This window comes from Lynx rufus, unplaced genomic scaffold (genome assembly GCF_022079265.1).
Source record: "Lynx rufus isolate CCGP_SWC_20201006 ecotype Redwood Valley unplaced genomic scaffold, mLynRuf1.p SCAF_1, whole genome shotgun sequence".
Classification (NCBI taxonomy): Eukaryota; Metazoa; Chordata; class Mammalia; order Carnivora; family Felidae; genus Lynx; species Lynx rufus.
Genome location: NW_025814823.1, coordinates 137,097,503 through 137,116,856, shown reverse-complemented (window position 1 = coordinate 137,116,856; position 19,354 = coordinate 137,097,503). Strand labels below are relative to the sequence as shown.

Below are 19,354 nucleotides of genomic sequence, written 5' to 3'. Positions count from 1 at the left end.
TGAAAGACCAGAAAAGGTCCTCTCTGTGTATGTGCCCGTATTTTCACAATGCATGCCACTTATTTATTCCACAGAGTGATGTAAGTATCACCCTGGCCTTACCCCAACTGTAAAAATGTGGTCACCTGCAGGGTTACTCACTTAATGTCTGTTCCTCTTGGAGAATGCCAAGTTCATGAAAACAGAGGGCATTTTTTAATCCCCTCGTTTTGACACATTAACAACAACAACAAAAATTTCAATCAGAATTACACCAAGTTTTGCTCAAGATATATAAGCGGCTTTTTTTTAGTATTCATTTATTTTTGAAAGAAACAGAGTGCGTGCAAGTGGGGGAGGGGCAGAGACAGCCAGAAAGGAGACAGACTCTGAAGCAGGCCCGGAGCAGTCAGCCCAACGCCGGATGCAGGCCCGAACCCACGAAATGTGTGAGATCATGACCTGAGCCGAAGTCGGAAGGTCAACCAACTGAGTCACCCACGTGCCCCACTCAAGATATTTTTGAGGTAATGCTGTTCAAGCCAACTTAATTCCTTCATTCATTGTTTATGCAGTACAAACCATTTCCTTTTAAAAACTCTCTTTTACTTTTCTGAAATATTTCCACTGGGGGGTTAATTCACAATGATTTGGCTCACCGCACATTTTTAAATGCATAATGTATGTCAAATTTGTAGATAGAAATGTTATTAAGTACATTTAAATTTTGGGTTTCTGTTGTCAAGCTCTGTGCTATTCTGCCATATGCTGCCTTAGTTGACATGGATATTTATACATAGGTGTATACATATCTATTTGTGTGTGTATGTATAATTTGAAAAAACTAAATACATTTTTCATTGATCTTAAATCATAATGACCTGGGATTCCTGATTCATTGACTCCAGTGGAGAGGCTGTGAGGTGGAGGTGGGTCAACATTAGACTGAGGGTCCTCAGGAGGCACATGGCAGTCAATACACACCTCAGCAGATACTTGCTCAGGAGTCCAGGGACAAGACCCCATTGCCTGCTCTTCCCTCCTGGTCACAGCAGAGACCAGAAGAACGGAGATGGTAACTGAAGCCCAAGTCTCCCCTGCACATAAGAAAACATAAGCTTCCTAAAAAAAATAGTGGTTTAAACTACAGTCCCCAGACTAGCAACAGAGAATTTATTAGAAATTTATTAGAAATACACATTCTTAGACTCTGCTCCAGATCTGTGGTATCAAAAACTCTGGAGATGGGTCCCAGGATTCTGAGTTTGAATAAACTCTCCAGGTATCTCTGATGCTTGCTGAAGTCTGAGAACCACTGCCTTATACCCAGCTGTCATTTTATCTATGAAAAGGAGTGAAAGGAAGCTATGCAGAAAGATCAAACATTTACCTAAAGGAAAAAAAATCAAAGCTCAAAATATCCTTTAAGCAAGATCAAGTCTTCCATCAATTCCTCTGGGGTTCTAAACAGAGAGTACAGAGTGAGTAAGAAATTTGTTTGCTTGTGGGGCGCCTGGGTGGCTCAGTCTGATCTCGTGGTCTGTTGAGTTTGAGCCCTGCATTGGGCTCTGTGCTGACAGCTCAGAGCCTGGAGCCTGCTTCGGATTCTGTGTCTCCCTCTCTCTCTCTGCACCTCCCCTGCTCACACTCTGCCTCTCTCTCTCAGAAACAAATAAACGTTAAAAAAAAAAAAAAAAGACAAAGAAAAGAAATTTGTTTGCTTGCAAAGAAAAAGGAAACCTCCAATTCTGCCTACCTAAATTATAGCAGATAAATCTTTACCTCCCCATTATAATTTCTCAGTAATAATCATTAGGAATTGGTTCAATTTTGTATTAACTTCTTAGATTGCTGTCAAAAAAATGTCAGCCTGAATTGCTTAGGATTGGTCTGTTTCACTACTGAGTATTCTTTGGGAAGATTTTGATCACTCTGTAAGGAGTACTGTCTAAGGAGCAATGAACAAATGACTAGACCAAAAGGTCCTTAAGTTCAACATGGCAGGGTAAAAATGTTCTGCTTTGGGAAATGGAGATGATGTGTTCTTCCTGTGGCATCTTAGGAGCCTTTCATAGTGCCTTGTCCAGTGTAAGCTGCTCAATATTGACTTTGTGAATGAGTGAATGGAGAATCCATAAGGGCTCTCCATTTTGAGAACATCTTATGGAAGAGGTGATGTGAGGTGAATCTTGAATAGGCAGAAAAGGATGGATAAAGTGGGAGGGCGTTTTAGGTTGGAGGAGAAAAGGATACAAAATAAGCTGAGCAAAAGTCTGGGGTCAGGCCTAAATGTGGAGTGTCTGGGACTGAGTAGAAGTCACTGGAGAGAAAAAGCTGTTCACAGGGGGATATGATGACAACCAACATCACTACACAGTACAAATGAGTTTTGTGAGTTGAGGAGTCCTCATCCTCTGATATGATCCCTACCGTGCTCTGGGCAAACAACAGAGAACAAGATAGACATGACACCTAAATGTGATGAAGGATGGAGAACAATGGCAGCAGCATGGTATGCGTGTTGATAAGTGAGGCACAGGGGCACGGAAGCAGTTCACCTAACCTGAACTTGAGGTAGGTGGATGGACAGAGAAAGCCTTTCCAGATGAAAAAATATCTAAGTTATGGCCTGAAAATGAGTGGGAGGGAAGAAGGAGTGTGGAGTAGCAAGGGATAGGGCTGGCTGGGCAAACCGGGGCCAGATTACGAACGGCCTTCTAAACCATGTTGAAGAGACAGAGCTTTATCCAGAGGGATGTGAAGAGCCCTCAGCAGGTTCTAAATAGAAAAGGACAAATTTGTTTTGGAAACCTCGTGGGCTATAGTAGAGAAGATAGCTGAAAGACACAGGACTACTGATGGCGACTTTAATTAGACAAGCAGCAATGGGAAAGAAGTTTAAAGAGCTTGCTGGAAAAAAAGTCTCCGGTAGTTTAAAACATGTGTTCCCTCGACATTGCCACCACTGAAAGCTGGAATGAATGTGCCCTCGTCTTGAATGTGGATGAGCTTGTGATTGGAGTGGAAGTGCTGCCACAGGACTTCTGAAACCAGGTGGTAAAAGGTGACAACAGCTTCCGCCTGGTCCTCTTGGCACACTCCCTAGTACTCGGCCACTATGCTGTCAGGGAGCCTCAGCTGAGGACCTAGCGTCAACTGCCACAAATATTAAGTGAAGAAACCTTTGAGGTGACTCTAATCCCAGCCACCAACAACTGATAACCACCTGAGACCCAGAGTAAGAGCAGCCTGCCTGAGCCAGTCAATTCTAATGATAATGAGAAAATGATTGGTGTTTCAAGCCACTAAGTTCTAGTGGCTTAGAGACACAGCAAGACATAACCAGAACACTATCCTGATAACACCTAGTGAAGGAGGGATCTTTTCCTCTCCTCACACTGTGCTGTATCCACCAGGATGACATCTGGACTCTGAAGCAAGAGACATTTATAATAAATGAAACAATCTACAAAGGCACATAACAGGGTTGGGGAATAAGATGTTCTGTCCAAATATTCTCATTAACAGAGTAAGTGCATGCTTTAGGCAAATTATCGATTGCAAGAAAACATCATTTTTCAAGGAAATTATGAAACTTTAAAGAATGAAATGCTCATGATCCACTAAGCAAACTTTCTCCTTGATGGGGTTTTAGCCTTCAGAATCATCTATTATTTTGGGGTAAACATAAGGCTCATTAGTTCATGCTGTACTGCTGCCTCTCAGCATCACTTCTGGGAACAGATCGAATTGCCCAGTTTCTGCAGTCAGCAGAGCCACCATAGCCACCAGCTGTTCAGAGCAACAGAGCTTAGGAAGGTCATGGTTGCTATTTACTGCCTTTTTTTTTTTTGGTAATGAATGGTTGTTAGCTGTTCACACAGGGCATAAAAGGCATTTTAATGCTCTTTGTGAAAGTCAGACAAGATAAAAGGTAAGTTGGGGGACAGGAAGCATGCCCTATTATTCCCTAAGACTTTGAAGGTAGAGAAATCCAAACAGGAGGCATAAAAAATACAATTAAGATTCTATGAAGGCCCAGAGTTTTCTTTAAAAGGGGTAAGGCCTCACCAAGCATAAGCAAAAGAAATTCTTTCGGGTTTTCTTTACAGAAGGAAGAACACATTTGTTTATATAATTCTTCAACTAGGTACCCACATTCTGAGTGCTACTGACAGAAATGACGATACTTAACGTTCATTCAGCACTTGCTCGGTGCCAGCCACTGTTCGGCTTGCTTTACATTGATCACCTCATTCCACTCTCACATCAGGCCTAGGAGGTGGGTATGATTAGCTCATTTAACAAACAAGGAAACCGCAGTGAGCCCATGGCCACACAGTGAGTCGCCACACTGTGAGTCGTGGGAGCCCTCCTTTAGTATTCGAACTCTGAAGAGACATGTGCTCTAGTGGGAAGGGTATCAGACCAGGGATCGGGAGTTTCATCTCAGCTCCACCTGCAACTAATTATACCAATTTGGACAAGTCATTTCTTTCACCTGAAAGACGAGGGAGTTAAATTAGGAGATTCAGAAGATTCCTCCTACTCTAAAATTGCTGGTTCTATGCACACTTCTTGCCTCTGAATAACAATCAGCTAAAAGCAAACCTTACTTTTTAAAAAAAAAATTTAATGTTTATTTATTTTTAGAGAGAGAGAGAGAGAGCGAGAGCGAGCATGCACGTGCACACGAGCAGGGGAGGGGCAGAGAGAGAAGGAGACACAGAATCTGAAGCAGGCTCCAGGCTCTGAGTTGTCAGCAGAGCCTGATGCAGGGCTCCAACTCACCAACTGTGAGATCATAACCTGAGCTAAGGCGGACACTTAACCCACTGAGCCACCCAGGCATCCCCAAACCTCACTTTTTGAAGCAGCACTGAAGAAAGAGTATACAGAACTCTAGGAAGATGGGTGAAAGGTGCGAACATCACGTGGGCCTTGAGAAACAAAAGGCACAACTCACCGGTGCTGTGTTTCAAACTATTGTGTGACTGATCAGAATGAGGAAACTTTAACCTGCTGTCAGGACACATTTACTTTTACAAAAAAATAAAGCATTCCAAGAGAAAAGAGAAGATCATCAATAAGATGAAATGTAGGACCAAATACTTAAAAAACAAACAAAAAATACAGAGAGCATATGTGTCTTTACTGGCATTTATTTTGAAAAGCAATTGGCCTGCCTATGACCACAGTAATAACCATTTAAATTTTGGTTAACTTATCACTTCTGAGAGCTAAGTCCTGGGTTAGTTTGTGCTGCTGAGAAAACAAACCGTAACTTCAAGATATCTTCTCAGGAATCTTTTATTTCTCTCATTTTTTAGAAAATGTGACCCTAATGAAACTTAAATGAAAATTTCAAGTCAATATGCAGATTCACAAGCATCTTATTTAGGGTCACAGATGATGACAGAAATAGTGAGAACATCCTGAGCCATTGCCCACAGTAGCAAAATAGGGTTTCAGACCTCCTGAATTCGGCAAGAGTATAGTCTGCAAGTAACTACTCCCCCCAAAATTTACTGGAGTTGACCACTTATGGCAATTTCCTTCCCACTAGTGCTTACTTGGTTCTACGCTGGTACCGGCAGTTGGACTGGAGACCACAGTCATGTTCCTTCAAGGATCCTTAGAACTTTATACGGAGGAAGTGTCCTTTCTGAGGGAGCGGAGCTTTCTGCTGGACTCGATTTAGATCTTCACGGTGGCACAACATTAACTTCTCAGATCAGCATGACAGTTCGAAATCAACTCAGAAATTTAAGGAGACCAAGTGTTTGTTAACAGAGCATCCACTGGAGTACAATGCCTGATTTCTTAGGAAGCCATTAACTCACTGGGAGGCCCCTTCCAGCTCAGACCCATGAGTGACTTGAGCATAGGGTTATTCAGCCCACAGAGACTGGTTGAGAGGCTGGAAGGTCCGATGGCTGACTGTCCTCTTACTTAATAGTACCATGTGGGATTTTCTGTCCCCAGGGGTGTGGCAGAGGAGAGTATCCAAAGTGCAAGTGGTGACCTGGCCATTAATGTGGAGTTTCCCATAGATCTCATCAAATTTGGCGAGAAGGGTGGGCACATCCTTCACTTTTTTCCTTGCTTTGGCCAGCTGGAAAAAGCCAAAGAGCAGATCATTATCACTATGCAAGATTTCTTCCTTGTTCTTCTGATTCTCCAAGAAGTGGAGGTCCAAATGCACTAAAACGTATAGTGTATACCTATAATGGTGAAAACCAGGGTACTGGGCCACACAGAAGTATGAATAACTACATGGGATTCTATAAGCTATACAAAAAATTCACAATTAGTACTTGAAAATCATTCCTGATATTGAATAAAGCAATCCCAATCAAAATTACACCAGCGTTCTTCTTGAAGCTAGAACAAGCAATCCTAAAATTTGTATGGAACCACAAAAGACCCCAAATAGCCAAAGTAATTTTGAAGAAGAAGACCAAAGCGGGAGGCATCACAATCCCAGACTTTAGCCTCTACTACAAAGCTGTAATCATCAAGACAGCATGGTATTGGCACAAAAACACACACATAGACCAATGGAATAGAATAGAAACCCCAGAATTAGACCCACAAAGGTATGGCCAACTTATCTTTGACAAAGCAGGAAAGAATATCCAATGGAAAAAAGACAGTCTCTTTAACAAATGGTGCCGGGAGAACTGGACAGCAACTTGCAGAAGGTTGAAACTAGACCACTTTCTTACACCATTCACAAAAATAAACTCAAAACGGATAAAGGACCTGAATGTGAGACAGGAAACCATCAAAACTCTAGAGGAGAAAGCAGGAAAAAACCTCTCTGACCTTAGCCGCAGCAATTTCTTACTCGACACATCCCCAAACATAGACACAACATAGACACAACATGCTGAAGTAGACATCTATCAAGTATATCTGGGGAGTTAAACTGAAAGGATTTATTGAGGAAGAGGTCAAGGAAAGGGAGGAATCAAAGACATCTTCCTAATTTGGGCTTTAGTAACTTGGTGATGGGTGAGGTAATTAATAGAGATGGGCAAGATGGGAGGAACAGATTTGGAAGCATAAAAACATCAAGAGTTCTGGTTGAGATGCCTGTGAAAGTTCTAAGTGGGTAAGTCAAGAGGTTGTTGGATATACACAAATATGAGGCATGGAGATGTCTAAACCAAAGGTATAAACATTGGACTCAAAAGTGTTAAGAATGGCATTTAATTCTACAAAAATGGGTGAGCTCTAAATAACAATGTAAAGCTACTTTTGAACAAAATCAATAGTTGACTTCGTTCAATCCTTATTTATGATACAATCCAACAACACATCTTATAAAATTTACGTGTGATCAAGATCCCTAAGAAATCCTCTGGTCACCTTCTAGATAGATCATAACCCTATCTGCTGCCAACATACCTTCCTTTCAAATAAGGGCTCCCAGGAACCTTCAGGTAAGAAGTTTCAGCATTTTATGTTATTCTTAAGAAGAATGAATAGCTTGTTTAGTCCCTGCCCCATGTTGAAGGTGAGGTGACCTAATGGGCAGCATATGGTTTTCGAAAGCAGCCAAGCAAACATGCCAAGCTGGAGATAACTTTGCTCTAATTGCATATACTGCATCAATTCTCTCCCATCACTACACAAATACCAAATGGTGTCACAGGGACCATTCTACAACTTAGGCAGAAAAGAGATTTTACTCCATTATTAGGTTAGTTTCAAAAAAGAAATCAGTGAAGAAACAGTGAATGTTTGGAGAGATTTTAATCATAGTAATTAAAAAAAAAACAACCCAACAATTCTTTTCAACATTCCTTTGGTGGTAGGTATAACCTTATCTCCACACACGAAACATCTTTTTTTTTTTTTTTAACGTTTATTTATTTTTGAGACAGAGAGAGACAGAGCATGAACAGGGGAGGGGCAGAGAGAGAGGGAGACACAGAATCTGAAACAGGCTCCAGGCTCTGAGCTGTCAGCACAGAGCCCGACGCGGGGCTCGAGCTCACGAACCGCGAGATCACAACCTGAGCCGAAGTCGGACGCTTAACCGACTGAGCCACCCAGGCGCCCCTAGTTTATTCATTTTTGAGAGACAGAGACAGAGCGTGAGTGGGGGAGGGGTAGAGAGAGAGAGAGAGAGGGAGACACAGAATCGGAAGCAGGCTCCAGGCTACGAGCTGCCAGCACAGAGCCTGACACTGGGCTCAAACTCACAAACCACAAGATCATGACCTGAGCCGAAGTCAGACGCTTAACCGACCGAGCCACCCAGGCGCCCCATACGAGACATCTTTAATAGCTGTTGGCATCAACACTACCCAGAGCACTTGTAAGATGCAGGTTTTATAATGGAGGACTCTGCATACAGTCTTACAAGTGTTACTTAGAGCTGTTCAAAGGCTACTGGAGTTAGAGCATTTATTTATTTCTCAACGGCAGTTCCCCATGCAGCCTCACAACAACCAGGAACACACTCAGCTAGAGGGGGAGCTTTTGAAATAAGTCAATCTTACAGACTTTGGGGAAAAAATCAGTATTTCTCAATGTGGTGTTTGTTTGGATGCTTCAGTCATATAATGGAGACAACATATTGATAAACCAGATCTAAGTAGAGTGATAAGCATTAGTGCTGCTGGGGAAACTGAAGTTGTGTCAGTAATGGATGCACATGCACAAACTGTGCACTTTAAAACAGGTTTACATTTCCAGTTACCCTACTTTCCTAAATCATACTCCAAAAGGGTTTGGGTGGATCACAACCTCCACAGCGCTAAGGAATCCAAACAGAAGCTTTAAATTAATCATATCCAGTTAATTTCCTGACAAGCTCCCTTTGCCAGCAGGTAGAAGCCTTTGGGTGCAAGTCCAAAAAAGGGATAGGGCTGGGAGGGCAACAGAATGTCAGAGGGGGAGAAAGGAGCCTGCTGCCCTCTCCCGCCAACCAGCAGGCACCAGTACCGTCAGAAGGCAAGGGAAGGAGGGAGAAAAGCAGGGAGGGCGAACCAATCAAACAGGCCTCTTCATTAGTCAAAACGACAATACCAATATCATTAGTAACAAACTCATCACTGCCAGTCATTTACGATTTCCTTACAGTTTTTTTTCCCTTTAGCTACTGATGGACAAATTACTAAATTTCAAAGGACTTACAGTAGCTCCTCTTTGTGTGCTTCAGCCATCAGTGTGAGACATGGGTTCCTTTGTTTCCTTCTGCTTTCAATTTTTTGAAACTGCTTAATCATTTCTATTTAATTTTGTTTTATAGTTTTGCAAAAACATTTATACAGTTCCATTAGTTGGTCTATTCAGTACCTAAAACCAAAGTTCTGATTATAGAAGCATTAATACGGTTAAATTTCTGGCAGGTCTAGCACCCCTCCCTGCTCTCCTCTCACAAGGTTTTCCCAGTTATTCTTGTTAGTTTGTTCTTCCTACTAAACTTTAACCACACAAACAAAACTAATGGCACTTTTATTAGGTTACATTATCACAATAAGTTGGGAAGAACTGACTTTATGGGGTTGAGTCCTCCTATCTCAACACACAGTGTGTCTTTTTATTTGTGTAGAGACACTTTTTGTTTTTTTAATTTTTAAGATGAGAGCTACTGTAGCTTATTGCTGATGGGAATGATCCCCAGGGACGGGGATGTTCATGATGCTCAAAAGAGGGTAAAATATCTTCTGAACTGATGTCCTACAGTGGGTCTGAGGGATGGGCTCTAGGGCTCAGTGGGGAAGCCTGCTCCAGAGAGGTGCATTCAATTGCCATGGCTTCAGGAGGAAAGATGAGCAGGCGGGACAGGAGGTGGTTGGTGAGGCAGCAGTTCTCTCCTGATTGCTCTTACTTCCGCCATGAACCAGGGCGCAGGGGTCAGGGAGTGGGCAGAAGGTACTGGAGGGCTTGAGGAAAAAGGGGACCCAGGATGCAGGAAAACACTATGTGGGGGGTGGGGAAATAATGTAAGAGGACCAAGTTTTCCTAGAATTTCAGAGGATACTTCCTGTTGGAAGAAAAAAAACCTTTGCACCCAAACAGAAATCTTTTAACAGGAAAAAGAGAGATGTTGTCATACTTGACGCTCTTTAAGGTGGCGGCCTGTAGAATGAAGACAGTAAGTGGATACTCTAATGCATGTCCTTTCACCTTTAAATCATTTCTGCAGCAATCTCATACTCACCACTTCTTCTGAGAACTCCTGTCTTTTCACAAATTTTGATAAATTTCCATCTGCAGCATCCTTTAATATCTTTATCAGGGTTTTCAACATATTTGACTGGATATGAATCAAAATCTGAATACAAAGAACAAACAAGCAAAAACAAGACTGAGCCAGCGCTCAACAATGATGTATGAACCCTACATTTACAGGCATCTACCTGCTTTCATGCTATTACCTAATTCATTCTCTTGCACAAATTCAAAGATGCTTCGAACATATGTCTATCAGCCAGAACTTGGGTTTCCAACAGCTAATTAAAACACCTCAACTTCAAAACTTACCTAAAGATAGAAATGGAGAAAATACAGATTTTGGAGTCTGGCATATTTGGGCTGGACTCCTGGCATGGGCAATTATGAGCTATGTAACTCTGGCCATGTATTTAAGCTCTTCCAACTTTTGCATTTATAAAATTAGGAAAATAGGTTTACATCTCACATTTGGAATTACTGTGAATATCGAATAAAATACCAGCACACAGCAGGTACTCAAACATTACTATCAGTTTCTTCCTATTTCTTCCAGATTCGGAGCAGAGGACTATGAGACTATCTCCTAAGATCGACTGTGGGGTGAAATATACCTTTACCTTTCCTTCCTCCCTTCCTCCCTTCCTTCCTAGAAATTGCAGGCTAATCAGTTGCAGGTATCAAGAGGAAGCTGGTTCAAGTACTCCTATTTACACTGTGGCTATTAAGGAACTTGGCTTTTAAGATGGTACCACTAACTACCTTCCATCAGATAGACATATTTAACCCAAGGAAAAAAACACATTCCCCCCTTCGCTCCACCCATTACCAATATTCACTAGTACAATTTGAAAAATACATAAAAGGTTAAAGAAAATAACAGGGCGTCTGTGTGGTTCAGCAGGTTGAGCATCCAACTTCGGCTCAGGTCATGATCTCACAGTTTGTGGGTTCGAGCCCTGCGTTGGGCTCTGTGCCTACAGCTCAGAGTCTGGAGCCTGCTTTGGATTCTGGGTCTCCCTCTCTTTCTGCCCCTCCCCTGCTGGTGCTCTCTCTCTCTCTCGAAAATAAATAAAAACATTAAAAAAGAAAAGAAAATCAGAATGACTCAGAATTCCCCAACTAATGTTATCCACTGTTTACAATTTCATGTATTATCTTCCAAATGTATTTAATTTTCCCCCAGATCCGATTCTTTCTGTCAACTATTATACAGTGAATATTTTCTCATTAAGAAATTATAGAATACCTCATTTTTAATGATGAATGCGTATATGATAATTTGTTAATTTAAGCAATACCACTCTTCAATATATTGGTAAGTTCAACATATTGATAAATGCATACATTAAAAAAAAAAAAACCTTGTTAATATCTAGGACTTGACTCCCAGAAGTGAAATTATAAAGTCAAAGAATATAAACATTTTAAAGGCTCTTGATCCTTTGGAAAAGAGTTTTTCTGGAAGAGATATTTCTTTTCATATAGCAAACCAGCTTAGTTCTTTCTACAGACCATTATAACAATTTAAGTTTGTTTAGCAGTTGATTGGGATGAGGGGCTAACTTTGGTCCCAAAGAACAGAATGAAATGATTCCAAGTAGGCTAAATCTAAAGAACCCAATCTAAGTTCAGTGTTGCAAAGCACAGGCCAAGTCATGAGCACACTTTTCACTGGGAGGCAACACTCTACAGATTTCTCACATTCAAGCAGAAGAAGTACTACCTGCCTTTATTCCAGACTATCTTTTCAAGGATATTCATAGAACCCACAGCCTGGAAAGACTGACATGGTGCCTCATGTAGAGAAAAGGGCAGGCATCCTTACTGCCATTTTGAGAGATCTGGGTTCTCCTGTATGTATAAGAGGCATATAGACCTCGGGTTGCCATGTGGGAACTGGGTTCAAGAAACTGATGCAAAAATGCTAATGTTGTGGCTACTACTGTTGCTCTGATTTAAGGAAATGTCCTTCACCTCTCAGTACCTTGTGAACTCTACCAGCATCCATGAAACTATGGAAGGTTTACTCATTAGCTTAAAAGTAGGGTAAAGTCTCTGACTCTCAATAGTACTTCAAATTCTTACATTAATAATAACCAATTCTGATTGGGTTGGCAATTGTCTGTCCTATTGAGGGCAAGGAGAAATTGACCTTGTTAGGTGTTAGGTCTCTAGTGCCTTGCACCTAGTAGACCTTCGCCAATAATGAATGAGAAGGAGAACAGAGGTCCCCTAGCAATTTACACAGATAAACCTCCTGAAGCTCCATGCTAGGATCTATTAATGATGTGCTCCTGGAAGATTTCAACTTCTCTTCTTAAGTCTTCCCAATTTCCCTCCCTGCCTCCAGCAACTATCTGTGATTCAGAAGGGATTTCAAGAGTAAAGTTCAATACCTCAAAATAGACTGATGAAGGACAATATAGATGAGGCAGTTACTGATAAAAGGCAAAGAGAGAATTTAAAGCTAGAATTGGTCTCAAACTGAAACCTCAGGGTACAGTTAAGGAAAACTAGATCAAGGTACAGCACAATGCTTCAATCTTACAGATTTCAAACCAAAGACTAAGAAAATTAGCAAGGAATAGGGCGAATTTAGGTAAGAAAAACTACTCTAAGAACTACAGAAGGACACCTCCTGCCCCTCTGATTTTCTGAAACGTCAAAAAATGTTCACAAGTCTTTGGGTGCCTTTGACCAAAATAAAGGACCAGAAGCTCTGAACATGCAGAAATTAGCATTTTGTCTTTGTCTTTTAAGTTAGCTATATTTGAAGTAGAATATCATAGTGCCATAGAGACTGCTAGTTTTCTAAACAATATCTGTCCTCCCCTTCTTTTTTGATTAACAGAACTCCCTAACTTCAACTGATGCTGTCATGTACAGAATTCTAAGACTATATTTCTCAGGTTTCTTTGCTACTACTACGTATGGTTACAGGATTCAGTTCTGGCCAATAACATGTAAGTACAAGTGGCTGGGTGAGACATTTGGGAAAGCATCCTCAAAAGGGTCCAGTGTCTTTCTCCTCCATTCTTCCTCTATCTTGCTGGAAAAGACGTAATAGATAAAAATCGTACGCTTACAATGGTGGTATGGAAACACAGAAAGAGGCTGGGTCCCTGATGTTATCATAAAATGTCACACCAGACCTAGACTGACCATCTACATGGTTTTTATACATGGAAGAAAAACAAAGCTTCTCAGTTGTACAGACTCCTTTTTTTCCCCTCAAGTCTACATTGCTCTTAGCGAAAATGCAATTCTTAAGTTCCAAAATCTTAAGGGATTTATGAGAAAGAGTCCTATCTCCTTGCCTACCCCATGCAGCCTAGGAGGCTTCCTAGCATGGACTATAACTTTAGGGGGACCTTAGTGACTGCAGAAAGGGGCATTAAAACATCTATCTGGGGGAGCCTGGGTGGCTCAGTCGGTTAAGCATCCAACTTCGGCTCAGGTCACGATCTCATGGTTCCTGGGTTTGAGCCCTGCATCGGGCTGTGTGCTGACAGCTCAGAGCCTGGAGCCTGTTTCAGATTCGTGTCTCCCTCTCTCTCTGCCCCTCCCCCACTCGTGCTCTGTCTCCCTGTGTCTCAAAAATAAACAAACATTTAAAAAAAACCCAAAAAACCGAAAAACATCTATCTGTGTTGGGGAACCTGAGTGGCTCAGTCAGCTGAGCGTCTGACTCTTGATTTCAGCTTGGGTCATGATCTCATGGTTGGTGGGATCAAGCCCCCCCCTGGACTCTGCACTGACAGCATGGAGCCTCCTTGGAATTCTCTCCTCTCTCTGCCCCTTCCCCATTCACGTAAGCACACATGCACATGCTCTCTCTTTCTCAAAAATAAATAAATATTAAAAAAAAAAAAACATTTTTCTGTGTCAACAAATAATGGTAAAAGTAGCAAAACTAACCAACTGTCAATTCCCCTGCAAGGTAATTGAATTCCAAAATGGGTATCCACTTGGAGACATGCCTTATTTCTAGAGACATGATTGGAATTCAAATAGCATCAGTGGAAAGCTATCCCATGTTGGTCTCAGCTCTTTCAAACATTATTTAGAAGTGGAGATTAATCTTTTGATATTGATTAACATTGCTAAAGAGGGGGCTACAGTTCTTTTGAAATTGATGAGTTTGAATTCAGACAGCAGAGCCAACATGCATGTGCCTCCATGAGATCATCTGAGAAATCAATTCAGTATGTAGCAAGTATTAGCTGGGAAAATGGAAAATCAGGCCCTCTGGGTCATATTGGCAGCAAGAGCAGTTTTGATGAAAAGAAAATTAAGTTGAAGGGGAAAAATTAGGTAAGTTCAAATTCCAACTGGCAGCAGGAAAAGATTTTAGTAGAAGACATTAATTTCTAAAGTAGATCAGAAAAAAAAAAAAAACAACTTCATTTATTTCTGCTAATACTGACTGAACTGACTTTCTACCGCAGCCTATTTGTCAGGTTTCCATTTCTTAATAATTAACAAATTGCCCTTAGGGATTCCAAGTAGATGACTCAGCCTTAGAGAAGCTAGGGCCCATTAAATCAGTTTTTAAAAGCCTGCTCTAATAACAGAGATCTGAATCTGAAAGATTATTAAACCTGAGAATGGCAACCATCTTTTTTCAATATCCCTAAGGAAGCCAAAACAGGTTTACCCTGAAATATAAGACACTTGGTTGGACATTTGGAAGAAGTTCCTGAGTGAGCACTTTTAAACAATAAACGATAAAATGGTCTTTAAGTGTCTGAACAATGTATATTTCTGTGACCCAGTTCATGGAGGGACAATTGATATTCAAGATGAGTTCAAGGTTCCTTATATAGTGTTTGCCCAAAACATACCCATTCCACCAAGTTTATCAGCTGCCCTTCCTTCCCAGCTCTCAGAGAAAAGAAGCTAGTCCTGCTGTCCTGGCTGGTGGGCGCACTCCCCACCATGCTCTGGGCTCTGGATTTCTCCTACTGTGAGTGGACAGCTTCACTCTCAGGCTATGTTTTATTTCCACCAAAGCACTTTCTCAGATGAGAAAAAAAAATTATCACTAGATTCTCATAATAAATGTGACAGCCAAGGAGTGCAAGAGATGAAGCCTCTCAACACAAGAACATGGAGCATGTGCACTACCAGCAACTTGGCTTTTTGACACCCAATCCTATTCCTTTTCATCATTCAGGAGGATCAGCTAGTCCCAATCCTGAATAAAAAGACACAACCCTTATCTCTGCAGGTCTGGAGTGGTGGGGAAACCCTAAGCTTTGTAATCAAACAGATGTGTTTGTGTTACAGCCTGACTCTGTACATAATTAGCTTCAAGAACTTGGGTAATTTATTTACCCTCTGAATCTCCATTTTCCACATGTGTGATATGGGGAAATATTGTTCCTACATTGTATAAAATGAACCAATGAGTATTAAGTACCTAGCGTGGTACCTTAGCTAATTAAATGGAAACTGTGCTGATCTGTATCTCTTCAATTTCTCACCACCAATCCTTACTGATCCTCCCAAGCTCATTTCAACTCTAGGAAAAGCTACCAATGATCCACAGAACACTCCTCTTTCCTACCTGATACTATGAACCACTTGGAATCCTAGCAATTCTACTTCTGTCCAATCCTGAAAGGAGTTCATCTGCAGGCCATTCCCTCTCTCAGAAGCAATTATGTACTTGGATACCTAGAGTCATCAAAACCCACTAGCCAGCAGAGAAGGCACAACACACACAGCACCTGCTGGAAGAGTAGGCTTCCTCCCGTTTGGCTTACTGATACTATTGGCTCAAATGACCTGAACTTCTGGACTCTGGACCTTTGCCACCTTGACCTCCCAGATCTCATGCCTGTGAGCTTTTCAGGCTGACCCATCTGCTCTGACCTGCAGTTTCTGCATAGGCACCCAGTCTTGGGACAGGGGCTGTCTGAAGCAGGCTGTGACGGGCAGGGTTATCAGTCCTCTTTGATTTCTATACACTGGTGCTATTTCTTCCCTGTCTTTTTCTGGGGATTCCTCTGCCTCATCGCTGCTGTCTTATTAAACTCACTTCTTGGTCCTCTTCACTTTTTTGTGGCATTTGTCAGTTCATATCAGACCCACTGCTGGTCTTATATAGATGAGCTCTTAACTAACAGCTATGATATTCACCCCCATCTAGGTTCCTGCCCTTTAAAAACTACAAGATCTTTTTTTGGATATTTTCCTAGTATTTAGTCTCTTCCCTCCCAAAACCATGCTTTTTTTCAGTTTCTCTATTATCACTGTATCCATCTTTCTCGTTCCCTGGCCATCTTTCCCTCACACAAAAGGACTCTGAAAAGTCAATGTGAGGTCAAATATAAGGTATTCTTATCTCAGATTTTTTGGCAACCTTATTCTCCAAACTTTACCAGAAAGGCTCATCTAGTCCTTCTCTCTTTTTTTTCTTATGTTTATTTTTAAGAGAGAGAGAAAAAACAAGTGGGAGAGGGACAGAGAGACAGGGAGACACAGAATCTGAAGCAGGCTCCAGGTCTGAGCTGTCAGCACAGAGTCCAATGAGGGGCTTGAACTTACGAACCATGAGATTCCGACCTGAGCCAAAACTGGACGCTAACCCACTGACACACCCAAGCACCCCTAGTCCTTTCTTGAAAGTCATCTGGGCCCTGGTCTGGGGGTGACATTTGAGGATAATCACTATGGAAGAAGAGAAAACCATGGAACCTTGGAGTTATGCCTAATTCCTACTCACTGGGTTCTAGGATTTGGTAAATATAAATATTCCTCTTTATGTAACACACTTCATTTCAAACAAATGCTTCTGGTATTAGCAAGCATTCACTGAACACTGATTACATGCCAGGTACTGTGTTATCTACTTTATACGCATTACTCTTTCAATTTTCACAATGACAGGATGGTAATATTTCTATTACTATTGCTGTTTCAGATAAAAGGAAAATGGAGACCATAGAGGTTAAATAAGTTGCCTAAGGACTTAAGGCTAGTAAGAAGTGGTTACAATTAAAAGTTTGCAGGGGTGCCTGGGTGGCTCAGTTTAGCATCGAACTCTCGATTTCGGCTAAGGTCATGATCTCATGATTCGTGGTTGGACTTTGTGCTGACAACGCAGAGCCTGTGTGGGATTCCTTCCATCTCTCCCTGCTCTCTCTGCACCACACCCCCCTCAAAATAAGTAAATAAGTAAAAAATATTTTAAAAAGTTTATATTCTTTTAATGGGAACCCTCAGCAAAACTAATCTCCTAACAAAGAATGCCCTTTAACCCTCATCCCTTCAATCCCATGGTCCTGTCCTCTTTCAGACACTGCTCAACAACTCTCTCTTCACTGAGACCTGCTCAGTTTGCTCCCACTGGCCAGCACTTCACTCCCCAGGTTGCAACACTGCCCTGGCTGTGACCCTTTGTCCTAGTTCATACCACACTGGCATTAACACATTTCTGTTCTTTTGACAATGTTTTCCTCATCTTGACCTTGTGATGTTTCAGGAGACTAAGTTCTTGAAACTTATGGGCTTTCTTTTCAACTCCCCATAACACAAGTATACTCAGCATACAAGCAGGGCCTCAGCAGGGGTTAGCTGAATGGGGTGTATGAGGTCTTTAATGACAAGAGTCTCGTTGTCTTTTTAATTGCACCAGTAAGGCGTAGATGACTCATTGCTCACTGGGACAGATGGGCCATGGCAGGCTGGCAACACAAGAATGAAAACAACTAACATTTGTTGAGTTCTTACCATGTCAAGCACTATTTTATGCACCATAGGTATACTAACTCCCTGGGTTAGGTACCATAAACAGGATGCAATTAGCACAAAGATTATTCTCAAGTCTCAGTCAAGACAAAGTTAAGAGTCTATCTCCTTCCTCTCTGTATTCACAGCTTTCTGTAGTCATGTGTTATACCTGCAGCATTTAGCTACATCTTGTATCTGAGCATATCTACATTTCTCACCCATTTATAAACTCCTGGAAGCACAGCCGGTTGACTCCTGTTAGAGGGGCTATAACGTAACTTTAACACAGAGCTCAATAAATCACTGAATTGAATCAAGATCTTAGGAGATCAAAATTCCTTATACACAGATTTAAAAAATCTAGACATCATCTTACTACCTTTCAAGCCTTACTTTAAACAAAGAAGTCACTTACATTTAAATTAGTGCAGATAATGCTTTCTGGCTTCATGATTTGAGAAAAAATTGATATAGCTTTCGCCACCTGGTTCTAGAAGAAAGAAAACCAAGTTATACTTCAAATCATATGAACATTACTCTGCTGTCATAAAGACTTTTTAAACACAGCAGGATATTCCTATTCGTGGTGCCCCAGGGGTTTTGAAGTCCACAAAGAAAAAGTTTTTTTGGTAATCAAAAATGACCTTTCTGGGCGCCTGGGTGGTTCAGTTGGTTAAGCACCTGACTCTTGTTCAGGTCATGATCTCATGGTTCATGAATCCAAGCCCCGAGATGGGCTCTGTGCTGACAGTACAGAGCCTACTTGGGATTCCTCTCTCTGCCCCTCCCCCACTCATGTGCTCACTCACACGCTCTCTAAATAAATAAATAAATAAATAAATAAATAAATAAATGTTTGCAGGAAAAACAATGAACTTTCTACAAAATATTTCCTACATTTGCATATTACTAAATTTTAAAAATAGTTTCCAAAATACTTTATTTTATTGAAATATAATCAACACACAGTGTTACGTTAGTTTTAGGTGTACAACATAGTGACTCAACAAGTCTATACAATAAATTGTGCTCTCCACAAGTGTAGGTGCCATCTGTCACCATACAACGCTATTACAAGGCTATCGACTATACTCCTTATGGTGTGTCTTTCATCCTGTGACCTATGCACTCCAAATCTAGAAAATTACCAAACATTTTAATAAGCTGAGTTCGTTTTTTTAAAATGCTTATTTATTTATTTTGAGAGAGAGAGACAGCGCATGAGCAAGGGAGAGGCAGAGAGAGAATGCCAAGTGGGCTCTGCAGTGACAGAGGTTCAAACCCACGAACTGTGAAATCATGACCTGAGCTGAAATCAAGAGTCAGACACTTAACCAACTGAGCCACCTAGGTGCCTCCGAGTTCTAGTTTTTAAGATGGGGGCATAAAGTTGGCATTTCTCCTTCTCCCACTGGACAAGTTTTGAAGAAAAAAAAAAGAAATC

General features: G+C 41.3%; 1 protein-coding gene across 1 annotated transcript in view; it reads right to left on the bottom strand.

Annotated features, from left to right (window-relative positions):
- Positions 1-4,829: 4,829 nt before the first annotated feature.
- PTCD2 (pentatricopeptide repeat domain 2) overlaps positions 4,830-19,354 on the bottom strand; it is a gene marked incomplete at its 5' end in the record, with an annotated part of 32,359 nt that continues 17,834 nt past the window's right edge. The window contains 3 exons of the mRNA XM_047076398.1: positions 4,830-6,094; positions 10,160-10,273; positions 18,326-18,400. Coding sequence (XP_046932354.1) covers positions 5,870-6,094; positions 10,160-10,273; positions 18,326-18,400 — 414 coding nt within the window. The remainder of the gene's footprint in view (positions 6,095-10,159; positions 10,274-18,325; positions 18,401-19,354) is intronic.